We start from the raw sequence: 13,401 nt of genomic DNA, 5'->3' as shown, positions 1-13,401 counted from the left end.
GGATTTTTTATGAGTTATTTAAATTTATTCTAATTTGATACGATAATGAACATGTTAAATTTAATATCAAATATTTAACTTATTAAAAAATACATTGTATAACTAATTTAATAAAATTTATTTATAAGTAATTTTATATTTATCTATCAACAACAACAACAACAACAATACCATATTCCCATATGCAATGGGGTAAGGGGGAGGTAGGGTAGTAGACTGCCCCCAAACGCCAAGTTTGAGAGCAGCTTCCGTGTAAGACCTCTAGCAGTCAGAAAATTAAAAAGAAAGATAAAATGCAATGCATGTATAAATAAATAGAATAAATACATAGCTGAAACATGCATCATATGCAGTCCACGTATGCGCGTCTTTAATGGGAAGTAATCCTTGCAAATAAATCTCTACGTGAAAATCTCTGCATATAGATAAAAACGTAAGACCCGACTAAATTTTAAAAATGTTATATAACAAAAATCTTATTTCAAAAATAATCTTCCATCCGTATAGAACCAAACGCAGTCTTAATACAAGTTGTCTTCCCCGGCTTCTCTCATTGAAACAGTATCTTCCGCCCCACTCTCTTTCAACTCTCTTTTTTGGCTTTTCTGTATTATGGACAAAATGCTCTTCCCCACAAGCTACTGATAAACCCTTTTTCACACAAACCTTTCAGCTTGATGAATTGAGCACTTACTTGTTTTTTCGAGGTTTTATAACACCTCACCATTTTAGGCTCCCTCTGATATGAAAATGGAAGAAAACCTCGACTGTCCGCCCTCAAATCTCCTCTGTTTGGAAATCACGAACTCTTGCTTTGACGAGGATCTCGATTTCAATTCCTTGAATGAGTTTGGGGTTTCCCCTGGTTGTGACCACCACCTTAAAAATCAAATCTTTAATCAACAAGACCCCTTTTTTATAAACGACATATCAACTTCTTTGATGGGTTGTTCTGGTTTTGCGATACAAAGTGATGATAGAATCAAAGAGATGGTTGAAAAAAGAGGTGGAGCATTTGCCTGAAGATGATTATCTCAAGAGACTCAGAACTGGAGATTTGGATTTGAGTGTTAGGAGAGAGGCTCTTGATTGGGTTTGGAAGGTCTGTTTTTTTTTCTTTTCAAATGAAATTCTTGAGTTCCTTTTCTTGTTTTATCCATTTCATCACATTGTTTTTTTTATGATCATATTTTATTTTTGGATCAATCAATTTCCAAGCTACCATAGATTTTTTGTTTTGTAGTTTTCAACCTTTTCTTCTTTAGTGGAAACTAGATATTAGAATTTTTTTATATTTTCTATGATTCCCCTTGTCATTCTGCATCTTTGATAATGTGTCATGATTGATGATGAAACAATTCAATCATCTTTGACTTGATCTTTCATTTGGTGATCAACAGGCTTCAGCTTATTACCATTTTGGACCTTTGAGTATTTGCCTAGCCATTAACTATTTGGACCGATTCCTAGCAGTTTATGATTTACCTGTAACTTCGATTCCTTATTTTTTTTATTACATCATAAATCATTGCCACTGATCTTTGTCTTGCATCCTCTGGTTTGTTTCTCTATGTTTTGTGCTAAACATGACAGAGAGGTAAAACATGGACCGTACAATTGCTTGCTGTTGCTTGTTTATCAATTGCAGCCAAAATGGAGGAGACAAAAATGCCTCTACTTGTAGATTTGCAGGTTGGAGAACCAAAGTTCGTGTTTGAAGCTAAAACAATATACAGAATGGAGGTTTTGGTTTTATCCACATTGAAGTGGAAAATGCAAGCCATTACGCCTTGCTCTTTCATTGACTACTTCCTGAGTAAAATCTGCAATGATCAATCTCCATCATCAAGTTCAATGTCTAAATCATTACAACTGATAATAAACACAATCAAAGGTTGTTTCTCAATGTCCAAAACGGACAGAATTGTTACCTTATCTGTCCAATTTTTCATTGTCTTAATGGGGTTTGGTGTGTGAAAATGAATGCAGGTATTGACTTCTTGGAATTCAGACCATCTGAGATAGCTGCAGCAGTGGCAATTTCTGTATCAGGAGAGATGCAAACAGTAGCAATTGACAAGGCAATTTCATCTTTCACCTTTGTACAAAAGGTAAAAAAATAAGCAGTAAAAATATAAAAAACAAAGATCTTGCACTCTTGGTATTGATCCTTTTTTAGTATTTAGATGATTCAGTAAGATGTGATTATTTTGTTGCAGGGTAGAGTATTGAAGTGTGTTGAACTGATGAAAGATTTGTCATTCATTAATGGTGCTGCTGCTGTTGCAACTCGACACTCATCAGCTGCCGCTTCTTCCACTGTGCCCCAAAGCCCCATTGGGGTGTTGGATGCAGCTGCATGCCAGAGCTATAAAAGTGATGAAATAACAGTTGGCTCTTCGGCGAATTCTTCTCATTCTAGTCCCGACATTAAAAGGAGAAAACACGACGATGACGATGACAACAACGACAACGATAAAACTTCCAGACAGGATTGTCATGAGATGTGAATTTACCCTTCCTTTTTTAATTAATTATTTTAAATAGTCTAAAATCAATATGGTTGAATGGGAACTTTGGTGTGGTTTGGGAGCTCAAATAGTGAGAAATGGGAAAATACAAAAAAGAAAGAAAAAAGGTGGAGAATGATTTCCAAGGTCTTCAATGCTAAAAGCATGAAAAGAAGTTGTCACCAGCTGTTTATATAAATCAAGAAACCCTCAAATTACAGCTATTGGTGTCACAGGCAGAAATGAATAGAATGGTGGTGTTTAACCAGTGACCTCTGGTCAAAAAAAGAATGGTGGTGCTTAAAGCAAATCTCACATTTATTTTAATTACTAAAAGCTCCAAGATAATAAGTAATTAAATATCCAAAAAAGGGCAAAAAAAAAGAATAGTTGTAAGTAAAAATATGACCGATTTAAATTGTAATCCAAAAAGACTGTCTGAACTGTGCTGACATCAAGCATCACACGGTGTCGTTTTTTTTGTTGGTTATAGGGATAAAAAAAAAGGGCACATGTGGGTAGTGGGCCCGTCTGTGGGTGGCCCCCAGTCAACATCTTTTGCTTAGTTGAGTTGAGTTTGGTGTCTGAACTCAGAAATTTGAAGAATGAGATCATGTTCCAGTGTATGCATATATAAGATGGATTTCCTTAGAAAATCCAGATGGCTTATAAAGACATAATAAAGAAAATCATTAATGGATAAATAAAAAAAAAGTGTTTAATCTCATCTGTTATCATCGCTGAGTTTGAGGAATTGCCATTGTCGATTACATTAGAATTTTTATTGAACAAGATTAGGAAAATGTTGCTTTTATTTGATGAATCATATATTGTAATGGCCACGTTAATATCCCAGGAGGCTGCACAAAAGGTAAGCTATTTAAATACTGCACAGATCTTTATACGTAGAGAATTTGTTGTCTCCTTGACTAGAATATTACATATATTTTTATATCAGAATATGGATTAATTTTGGGTTTAGCTAAAATAGAAATAATATCAAAGACTCCGAATGGTATCCGCTAAGATTCTGCTATACTTTTTTTTTCTCGAGAAAAATAATGAATTTTCCATCTAATGACCAAGAGCGTGGTTGGGGGTGTGCAAGGTGGGCGATCGCGTAGGGTCTAGAAAATAGGAGCCTAAAATCGATTATATCTATCAGTTGTTGACATTGAGAAACATAAAAATAAAGACTCCAAAATCAAATATATACATCAATTATTGTCATTAAGAGCATAAAAATAAAATTCCCCTTCATAAAAATTTATACATAACTTCCAGTCATTTAGCCAGGCAAAAGTCACGAGATAATGGTTTCAAAATAAAAATTTCTTGAGATAATACAATTGAATGATTAATTGTTGAGATAAGATGAATTTTATATTAAAAGAATTAGTCGTCGGCTGTTCCGGGCGACCTGCTAGGTCGCCATGCACGCCTGAGAAAAGAGGGAGCTTTGTTCTTTCTGGGTTTTCACTTTGTTTTATTTACAGATGCCTGAGAAAGGAGGGAGCTTTGTTATAGTTCATCAATGACGTTTTGGGTCAGTTTAAACAAGATTACATCACCTTGAAAGTGAAGTCCTTTGTTAATATCAATCAAACTCACCAAAATCCCTCACATTCCCTTCGAAATTTCACCTTAAACCCCACTTTAAACACCAAAAACCTCCCCCTTTCCAGTGTTAATTCAACGAAATCCAATGACTTTTCGGTTCTGAACTGGGTTTCGACTGAGCTTGAGAACAACTTTACTGTAAATTTATTGAGCAGGTGGTTGGCTAAAGGAGGAGAGACGGAGGTAGAGAAAGACTGCAGTAGTGGAGGAGAAGAGAGGGAGAAGAGACCAACAGTGAACGACACTATTCAAAATACATTATTTGGGAAAATAATTTTTCTCCTTCCTCATTTCAGCCATTCTTTATTTTCAAAGCTCCATGGAAGTAAAATTGCCCATTTAGCCACGTCCCTGTTAATGACTGCAGCCTTTTACCTTAAAACAGAAACTCAAAAAGCAGCCACCCCTTAGAAAACCAGCAGACAAGAGAGAGTATAAAACAGTAAAATAACGCAAAACTTTGACCGATAAAAGCACAGCTAAGCAAAAGGTTTATATATTAGAGAAAGAAAAAAAAGGAAACCCAAAGTTTGTAACTGACAGAGCCATTAAAGGGAGGGATCCCTATGGCACGAACAACCCTTTTTTTCATCTCTGTGTATGCAATGGGAGCATTTGAAAGGGAAGGGAAGAATACCAACAGAAGAAGTGAATGACATACGACTGTTAAAAATATATATATAAGTAATGAATATTTGTTTATTATATAATTTTTGGTAGCAACAAGTATAATGATGATGGCCAGCTCATTTTTTACGATTGCAGCCGTTCTATATATGGTTTTCTGTTCACTTTTGAACACTGCAATCATTCTTGTGGGGGACCCGAAAATTGTCACTGTCTCACTGCAAAAACTGGATTGAGTTGCTAGAACAAGACTAGATGAGTATCATAGTCTCAACCTTTTTCTGATTATAAGGATTGGTTGTAGTAGTACTGTTGGATGTCTATATTTATTGTGGTACAACTATATCTGAATTTTTTCGTATGATATTAGGATGAAATTATATCTAATATTACATAAGGATAATCCTTTGGATGTTTACAAGGTTTTTATAATTAACGGGAAAACGAATGTTGACGGGAAGAGAAAGAGTCAAAGAGACGTAAGGGTAACAGAGAGGAGCACGAGCCCGAAGGAGGAAGAAGAATCATATAAACAAAGGGTACATTTCTCTTTTAGTCACTTACTTTTAGAATGCTTTCAATGTAGTCGCTAAACTTTTAAACCTTATATTATAATTATTGAACTTTTAATTCGCTTTCATTAAACTAACTAATAAATACCATTATTTAATAAAAAATACTAACATGACCTTCTTTTCTTCGATTTAAACTTGTCAAATAACCTTATAATCTCGTCAAATTCTAATCAAAATTTTTTTAAAAATAAAACTTTATGCTATGTCACTATCAATCATTATATCAACGAATCTCTATTAATCTTATGGCTAAATATATTCTTTCAACAGTTAAATTGACCGACGATGTCAACAATTTTTTAACGGGTGCTAATAACAATGATTGTGATGAAAATGAAATAAAAGTTTAGTGATCACGTACAAGTTTTAAAAGTTTGAGGACCAGGGGAAAGCACCCTAAGTTTTTTAGTGACTACAAGTGTAGTTCACCCAAAAATAAATCAAAAGATTAACATAGAAATAGAAATTAGTGTGTGCATGGTGGGGGAGATGTATAAAAGGGATTTTGCTCATAGCACAAGCATTCAGCATCGATCCCTTTATTTGTCATCTTCTTTGTAATTCCTTTTTCATGAAATCAATAAAGAAAGCTGGGTCATATTATACCCAGCTTGAAGTTGTTAAGGTTGTCTTCTTCCGATTCCTCAATACCCATTGAAACTTCAAGGTGGCTCATATATATTAATGTAAATGCATTTTTTTATCATATTAAGCTTTATTTATTTATATATGTTTAATATTAGGATTATTATCAGATTTATTTTCGTGTAAATCTTTTTTTTTCTCTCAACTTTCACTCGGAAGAATGCGATTAGATTATATTAGAATTACAAATGATATTTAGGCGACTGTATTTGGATACGGGTAGTTAAAAAATATATATACAAATAAATATGTATAGCGTTTGAAATTTTCACGTTAGTAGCATTTACCATTTATAATCTCTGTGTTAATGATCTTATGCTCTGTTAATTTAAAACCTCTTTGACAGTGGAGGCAGTTATATGCAGCAAAAGCAGGCAAAAGTCGACCCGTAAAGGAAAGAGGAAGAAATGTAAAATCAACAATCGAAGTTACTAAATTGATTATTGCAAGTCATGAGTTGAAAACAGTAAGAGATTTATTATATTATTTTCTTCTATAAAGTCACCTCATTTGTCATTCCTGTAGAATACTGAAGAGCTACCGGAGGAGAAAGCCTTATCAAATGCTTGCATGATCAGAATATTTGATGAAATTGTATTCATACAGATAGGAAGCTATGGAGTTGCAAAGCATCCTGTAGGTATTTAACTGCATCGTCATAGTTTAAGAAGCCCATGAACCAAAATTCATGGTCATCAATGGATATAACTTGGATGTACTTCTCGGACGGATTGACCCTGCTTGTTGAAGGATGAACTGATCTCAGGTGATGTAATGGCATAATTACCTGTTTAAGCAAGCAGTAAAGAAATGTTACTTCTGACTCGATAAACCAGGACAAACGCAAGATTTCATCTCAAGGGTGCGAATTTAAAAAAATTATAACACCAATACAAAGAAAATCAAGAATTTAAAATATTCAAGGAGTGGGAGTGCAGCGGGTGCATACCTCGATCCATTCTTGCAATAAACCTGAACACAACTCTTTGTATGCATAAAGTTAAAGTTATTGATAAGATTAATGGGAACATACTTTATAGTAGCTCCATTCGGACTGGCTACCATTATTATAGGAAAGAGGATTGTCACTGCAATATGCAAGCTTTGCCGTAGAAACATACAGAACTCCCATGACAGGACCAACAGATGTGGATAAGTAGCATGCAAATGAATCTAGGAGTTGCTCTTCAGGAACTGTTTCAAAAGTCTGTCTAAAGATCTTCTCATACCCACCTTCTGCTAAAACCTTTGTTCCCTGAGCAATTCTTCCCATGGCTGCCTCAGCAAAACTAGGGCTTGTTCTTACTGATTTAACAATACAGGGAAAAGGTACTTCAAGTACACATTTGGAAGTGACAACCCATTATCAATTGCAACCCTAAAAGCCTAGCAAACGCTATCTAATTCAAATTAGAACAATAACAAACCTAATCAACAAGAAGAGAAAAAAAGGATCAAAGAAGGCAATTTAAGAATAAAATGCATACAATGCTGCCACGTGTTTCCGGCCAGATCCTCGGCTTTTCTCGTCGCTTCTCCCACTTTCCTGGTCCATCTTCCTAAGAGATCCTTCACTGTATCCATCGTCTCTGTTTCCATTTTCAAATCCGAACGTAAATAAGTAAAAAGAAAAATCAAAATTCAAGCAGAAACAATACTAGAAATAAATGTGAAAAATTGCTAGCCTTTGAAGGAAGCCGAGGAAGATTCCTGGGCAGGAGCACTAGTAACTTAAGGATTGGTTCCATTAAGGGTGGACATGGCGGCGGCGTGGTGATTCACAGAAGGCGATTGATCAACTAACTGGGTTCTCCAAGAACCGATTTCCTCAACTCGGACGGTGACCTTTTCGGTGATTGATCGCTTTGAGCCTGAGTCTCCTTTGGGATTGTGAGTCTGTTTCTCATCCATTTTCTCGGGCTCTCTAGTTGGAACCACAACAAAGACCTTGGCATCCATTGCGGGATCCGAGGCCTTCTGGTCCATTTAAGCTTCGTTTCTTATGCCGGAGATTGCGTTGAGCTGGACTTGGGCTCGTTTCCGTTCTTCTGTTTCTCCATTGCGGGAACATGTTAGGCAACCGACTTTATGAATGGATAAACCATTTCAATAAGATAATTTCAATTGCATTGTCACATTGACAGTTAAACTATGTGTATATCATTAAATTATATAGTGTTTTATTTTGATATTAAACTATGAATTTTATTTATTAAACAATTTTAATTAAATCATTTTTTTGTTGCCCTCTAGTTCAAGACTTCGTCTTGATTAATCTGGATCGACTCGGGTCGCACATCTGACTTTGGTGGGTGAATCTCATAGCAGAGATTTTCTGTATATACAAGCATTCAAACTTGAGACCTTACTTAAGCGATATCAAACTGCTTACTACTTGAACCAACTCTATTGGTAATTAAATCATTGGTTATTAATTAATAATAAAAATATTAAAGCAAATCCATCCTTCATCCAGGCCGTGCCATTGAACAAGGTGCAGGCGATCGGGAGCAGATTCATGGAAGTGGTTCACCCAAGCCAAGCCACACTTTGCTGCATCTATATGGCGTCCTTCATTGGTGAAAAAAATTCAGTTCTCCTCTTCCCAAATAAAATATTCCAGGGAATCTCCGAGTTATTCACAGTAGAAAAATCTTGGGATGATGAGCGGCTGCTGCACTGCATCGCCAGAAGCACGCTCTCGAAGAACGTGACGTGAAGCAACTTCCACCACTAAGCGCACAGCAAGGGTTATTCGATAGTCGGCGCCGGCATCTTTCATAATTTGTGAGCAATCAGTCCCTAACGGCAATCCAAATGAAGAACTGATTCGCTGAGGAATTCAAGCTTCCAACTAAATTTCTGACGGCAGCTATTAACTTGTAGGCATTATTACTCACTTTAAAACGATGCCAGGGTTCCCACTTCCAGTCACATCCATCATTTCCGTCGCCGACAGCATTCAAGATGTGCAATATAACTGTTAAACCAAGACTTTAACTTTCCCCAGTTCCATTGTCCATACACAAAATTCTATTGCATCCTGAGTAATGATAAGAGCAAAGCCAATTTTAAAATTAAAGACGTATTATGGCGACTTGTAATTAGAGATTGAAAAAAATTCTCAATTCGATTAGATTGAAATTTTTAATAAAATTTAAATCTAAATTGACTATAAAATAATATTCGTTTAGAATTTTTTATTATCAATGACACATTTTATCGACATAAAAATTAGCTGACCTTATTCTCATATGCAATGGGGTGAGGAGGATATAAGGTAGTAGGCTGACCTCAACGCCAGGTTGAGAGCAGCTTCCGTGGAAGACCTCCGGCAGTCAGAATTATGAATTGCCAACCGTGAGACTTGATCACACGACCACAAGGTTAAGAGCCGTGCGCTCTACAAAACGAGCTGGACGGATTATTTAAATTCTATCCTTGATAATATGAATCCTAAAAATATAAAATATAATTTGAGTTTAAATTTAAAGTTTCATAATAGAGAAAAAAACCCGTGTATGGGTTTTCTTTGCCTTGTGGCATAAAGTATCTTTGTCGTTTTGGACAGTACTTCTGAGTTTTCTGAGTCATTTAAAGTTTTTATTTTTTGAGTGTGGAGACGCAGTAGGGTAAGCGGTTTGCTATGGGGGAGATCGAGAGGGAATTGGACAATCTCCAATTAGGTGAGGAGGAGGAGGAGGAGGAGGCATTTACTATTGGGATTTGGGTACTTTTGCTCAGATCTCTTTTGATTTTTTGCTTTGTGGGTCGATTTCTTACAACTAGAATGATCAACTTAGACTATGAGGATTACATTGGCTAATGTTTGGCACCCAATTTGGGGAATAGCTGTCACGAAATTGGGGGAGAGTAGATTTCTGTTCAGGTTGTACAAAAAAATTGATGCGATCAGGGTAGTATCTGAAGGTCCGTGGTACTTTAATTCTCATTTGTTGATTTTATATTTATTGAAAATGGGAGAGAATCCAATGGTGGTAGCGATGGATAAGTTGACTTTTGGGTGTTGGTTAACGATCTGCCAGTGGGGTAGCAGGTGACATTACAATTTGAGAATTTTCTTGGCGTGTTTGTGGAATATGACTCAAGCGCGGTTACGTTGGGGTATAGAGGGTCACCTGGATTTGGGTGTTGGTTAACAATCTGCCAGTGGGGTATAGAAGAGTAAATCACTTGGATGACTAATTATTTTGAAAAAAAAAATGAAAAATTCAATGCTTCTTGAAGATTGTTATGTGGAGGAATAATAAAAAAGACAAATCCCTTTACCTTCCGTTATATTCTTGCTTAAATATGACTCATTCAGTTTTACCATACAATAAAATGTCCTCTTATTTTTGGGTTATTTGAATTGTTCTTCTTGAAGGTTGTTTATTTTCTAAAAGCAAAATAAATTATTTCATTGTAGATGTGATTAAATAATTATCCCCATTTTGTCCGCAATTTTTTTTCAGCTCCTATTCATCTTAATTTACAAAGAAAATTATTGACCGAAACACAGGTTTTTTTTTATATATCACAATTCAAGCGGAGGTTTCATCAAAGGGGCGTTATTAGTTTAAAATCCCCAAAAAAAACTTTTAGAATAGTACTCCAAATAAGATTTTTTTTTTGAAAAAATACACTCAAACTACACACGAAAGATTATCTCGCATCCTATAAAAGGCGCGTAAAGGTCTCGTGTTATATAGGGCGTGAATCTCCTCCGGCGTGTAAACATTTTTCAGATAATGCAATTTATATTTCAATTAATGATCTCGTTTTCTACGTAAAGCGAGGTTCCTGAGATATTTACAATTTATCAAGTTCTTACAAAATTGAAATTAGAAAATAGATTCCATGACCTCGCATCCTACAAAACGCGAGGTTCATCTAAATACACATCTTTTCAACATATCTCACACTTTATATAATGCGAGTTTCCTTTTAACTCGATTCGAAGGGGTGCGAGGACCCCTATAAATAGGGCCTCCCAAACCGAATTCATCACACCTTACTCTCAAAATATATATCTATCTTTCTCATTTTTTCTCATATATATTCCATTATTCGATTACTATGGTGGGATTACTGAGGTTTGATCGAAGGCATGTATTTAATTATTGACGGATAAATCTAGAGGTAATTTTATTTATTTATTTATTTATTTATTTATTTTAATGGGTATGAACGGTCATTGACGTATTATAATAAACGTTTCACAAAACCTGATAATGATATTCTTCTGTATTTACACGAAGCCAGTTTTGGTTATGCTAGCACTATAATTGGTGGTACGAAGTTGCATCCTCCACTGATAAATGCATATCTAGAAAGGTGGAGACTGGAGACGTGCATGTTTCATTTTCCTTATGGGGAGTCGACTATTACCCTTGAAGATGTTGCATTCAATCTTGGGTTACCTATTGACGGAACGTCTATTACTAGTATTACCAATAGGTACTGGGTCGGCTTGTGTGAGGAAATGCTCAGACTTTATCTGAACAATAGTGATATGGATGGAGGGAATATTAAGATTAAATTTTTAGACGATAATTTTACGCAGCTACTCGACAATACTACTCTAGTAATTAAGGAAGAAATTTTTTAAATTTAAGTTTATTTGTTTTTATTTTTTATTTATAATATTAATTTTTTTATTTTATTGTAAAATTTTTACGATAATTTTTTTATTTATTCACATCATTTTTATTTTGCAGTGATTTTCTCGTGCTTATATTTTACGAGTTATTGGGGGATCTTGATGCTAGCTAAATCCAGAAACAAAGTGTATTTGATATGATTGTATCATCTACACGTTTTGTAAGACTATAAATATAAGAGTTGGGGATCGGTAGTGTTGGCCTTTTTGTTCTGGATAAAAAAGTTATTGGAGGGTGTTTGATATTGTTACAATCGTGGAATTGATTGTGATTGCCCTTTTTATAGCCTATTCCTACACACTCGACCCCATTTGAATTTCCACTACTTTGAAGGTAATTAAAAATAAAATGTTTATATATATTTAGATAATAATATGTTTTTTAGGGTTTTGCAAATAATTATATTTTGTTATATGAGTGATATGTGGACTGGTATACTAACTCACGCACACCTACTAAGAACTCTGCGTGATTTTAGATTGTTGATCGAAAAGATGACAGACGAGGTAATAATTTTACTCGATTTCATTTTTCTAATTATTTTTTAATTCGAGCTTATCTAACTTAGTTTTAAAAAGATTGTTGTTCCTGTAGACGTCATATAATGATGATGGTCCCATAACGCAGTTCGGGTGTTTGGATATCAATGGTCTCGTTGATAGTCTATGAGCTAGTCGAGTGACATCCTACTGATCGCATGCTGCGAAAATTTAATTATGTTCAAGTGATTCTGCTATCACCACCACACTTGGATGCTTTGCATCACATAACGTGACAGGGGAAAACAGATGTTAATTGGGAGATGCATCATGCGGAATGAGTGACACACTGGATGACAAGATTAAATAGGCGTCATGTTTGTCAACCCATCTTCGACTACAATGTTTCAAATGATTACGTGTTGTGGTATGAACAATATGAGAAGCCACGTATACTGACTAAAGAGGAGCAAGCATGAGAAATTTATGTCTCCCCAAAATCGCCCACCGACGTAACGTCCGTTGACTCAACATGGTGCTAAAAGTGGCAGGGAATCAAGTTAGAGAAGAAGAAACACATTACATCCTCGTCAGCAAAAATGACACAAGCACCTATACAGTTAGTAGCAGAGCATCAAATACTAGTTCCACCACATACATTCACCCACTCGACTCATTCAACATTTCAACATATGTCACCTCCGAATGAAGGTTTTTTCACCAACGCATTTCATTCCTGTCCGATAGTGGTTGTCCCTCCCTATTTCATTCTTGTGCCAGTTTAACAAAATTATCCTTCATATTCGTTTGCATCTGTTCCACCATCAATATTTTAGGTACCATCATTAACAATAGACTTCGGATATGACAGTCCAAGTGTTAGTGGTATTAAGCATGTTCTACACCAGTCTCAGTCCAAGTGTCAATGGTGGTATTGCACATGTAGATAGCGATGATGATAGTGGTAGTGGTAGCGATTGTATGATGGTGATGCCGATGAAGATAAATTGATTCGCATGAATCTTTGTCGGGCTCGTCGTCTACCACGATGTGGTACGGGTAAACATATGCATCATTAGTTTTTTTTCTTGAAATGAAAAATATGTAATGCTTAAACAACCTTATTGTATTTTTTAGTTAATTGAACTCCAATTCTTTTTTTAGTTAATCGAACTTGTAAAAATATATTTAATTAACCAGATAAATAAAATACAATAGATATGGTACTGCACTTAACTTTTGGTTTCGAATATTTTTAATACAAAATAAAAGACCTCGCATG

General features: G+C 35.3%; 1 protein-coding gene and 1 pseudogene across 1 annotated transcript; one reads left to right on the top strand and one right to left on the bottom strand.

The window, feature by feature from the left end:
* Nucleotides 1–552: 552 nt before the first annotated feature.
* LOC120130804 (cyclin-D4-1-like) lies at nucleotides 553–2,638 on the top strand. The gene is given in 6 exon segments (XM_039147961.1): nucleotides 553–999; nucleotides 1,001–1,102; nucleotides 1,401–1,487; nucleotides 1,594–1,894; nucleotides 1,990–2,111; nucleotides 2,220–2,638. Coding segments are annotated over 6 exon segments (1,158 nt in total). The 5' UTR covers nucleotides 553–744; the 3' UTR covers nucleotides 2,511–2,638.
* A 3,933-nt stretch (nucleotides 2,639–6,571) lies between these two features.
* LOC120130571 lies at nucleotides 6,572–8,037 on the bottom strand (annotated as a pseudogene).
* Between the last annotated feature and the right edge of the window lie 5,364 nt (nucleotides 8,038–13,401).

The sequence above is a fragment of the Hibiscus syriacus genome, unplaced genomic scaffold, assembly GCF_006381635.1.
Source record: "Hibiscus syriacus cultivar Baekdansim isolate YM2019G1 unplaced genomic scaffold, ASM638163v2 tig00110548_pilon, whole genome shotgun sequence".
Lineage (NCBI taxonomy): Eukaryota > Viridiplantae > Streptophyta > Magnoliopsida > Malvales > Malvaceae > Hibiscus > Hibiscus syriacus.
Note: the sequence above shows the minus strand (reverse complement) of the source record. Positions and strands in the feature narration are given on the sequence as shown.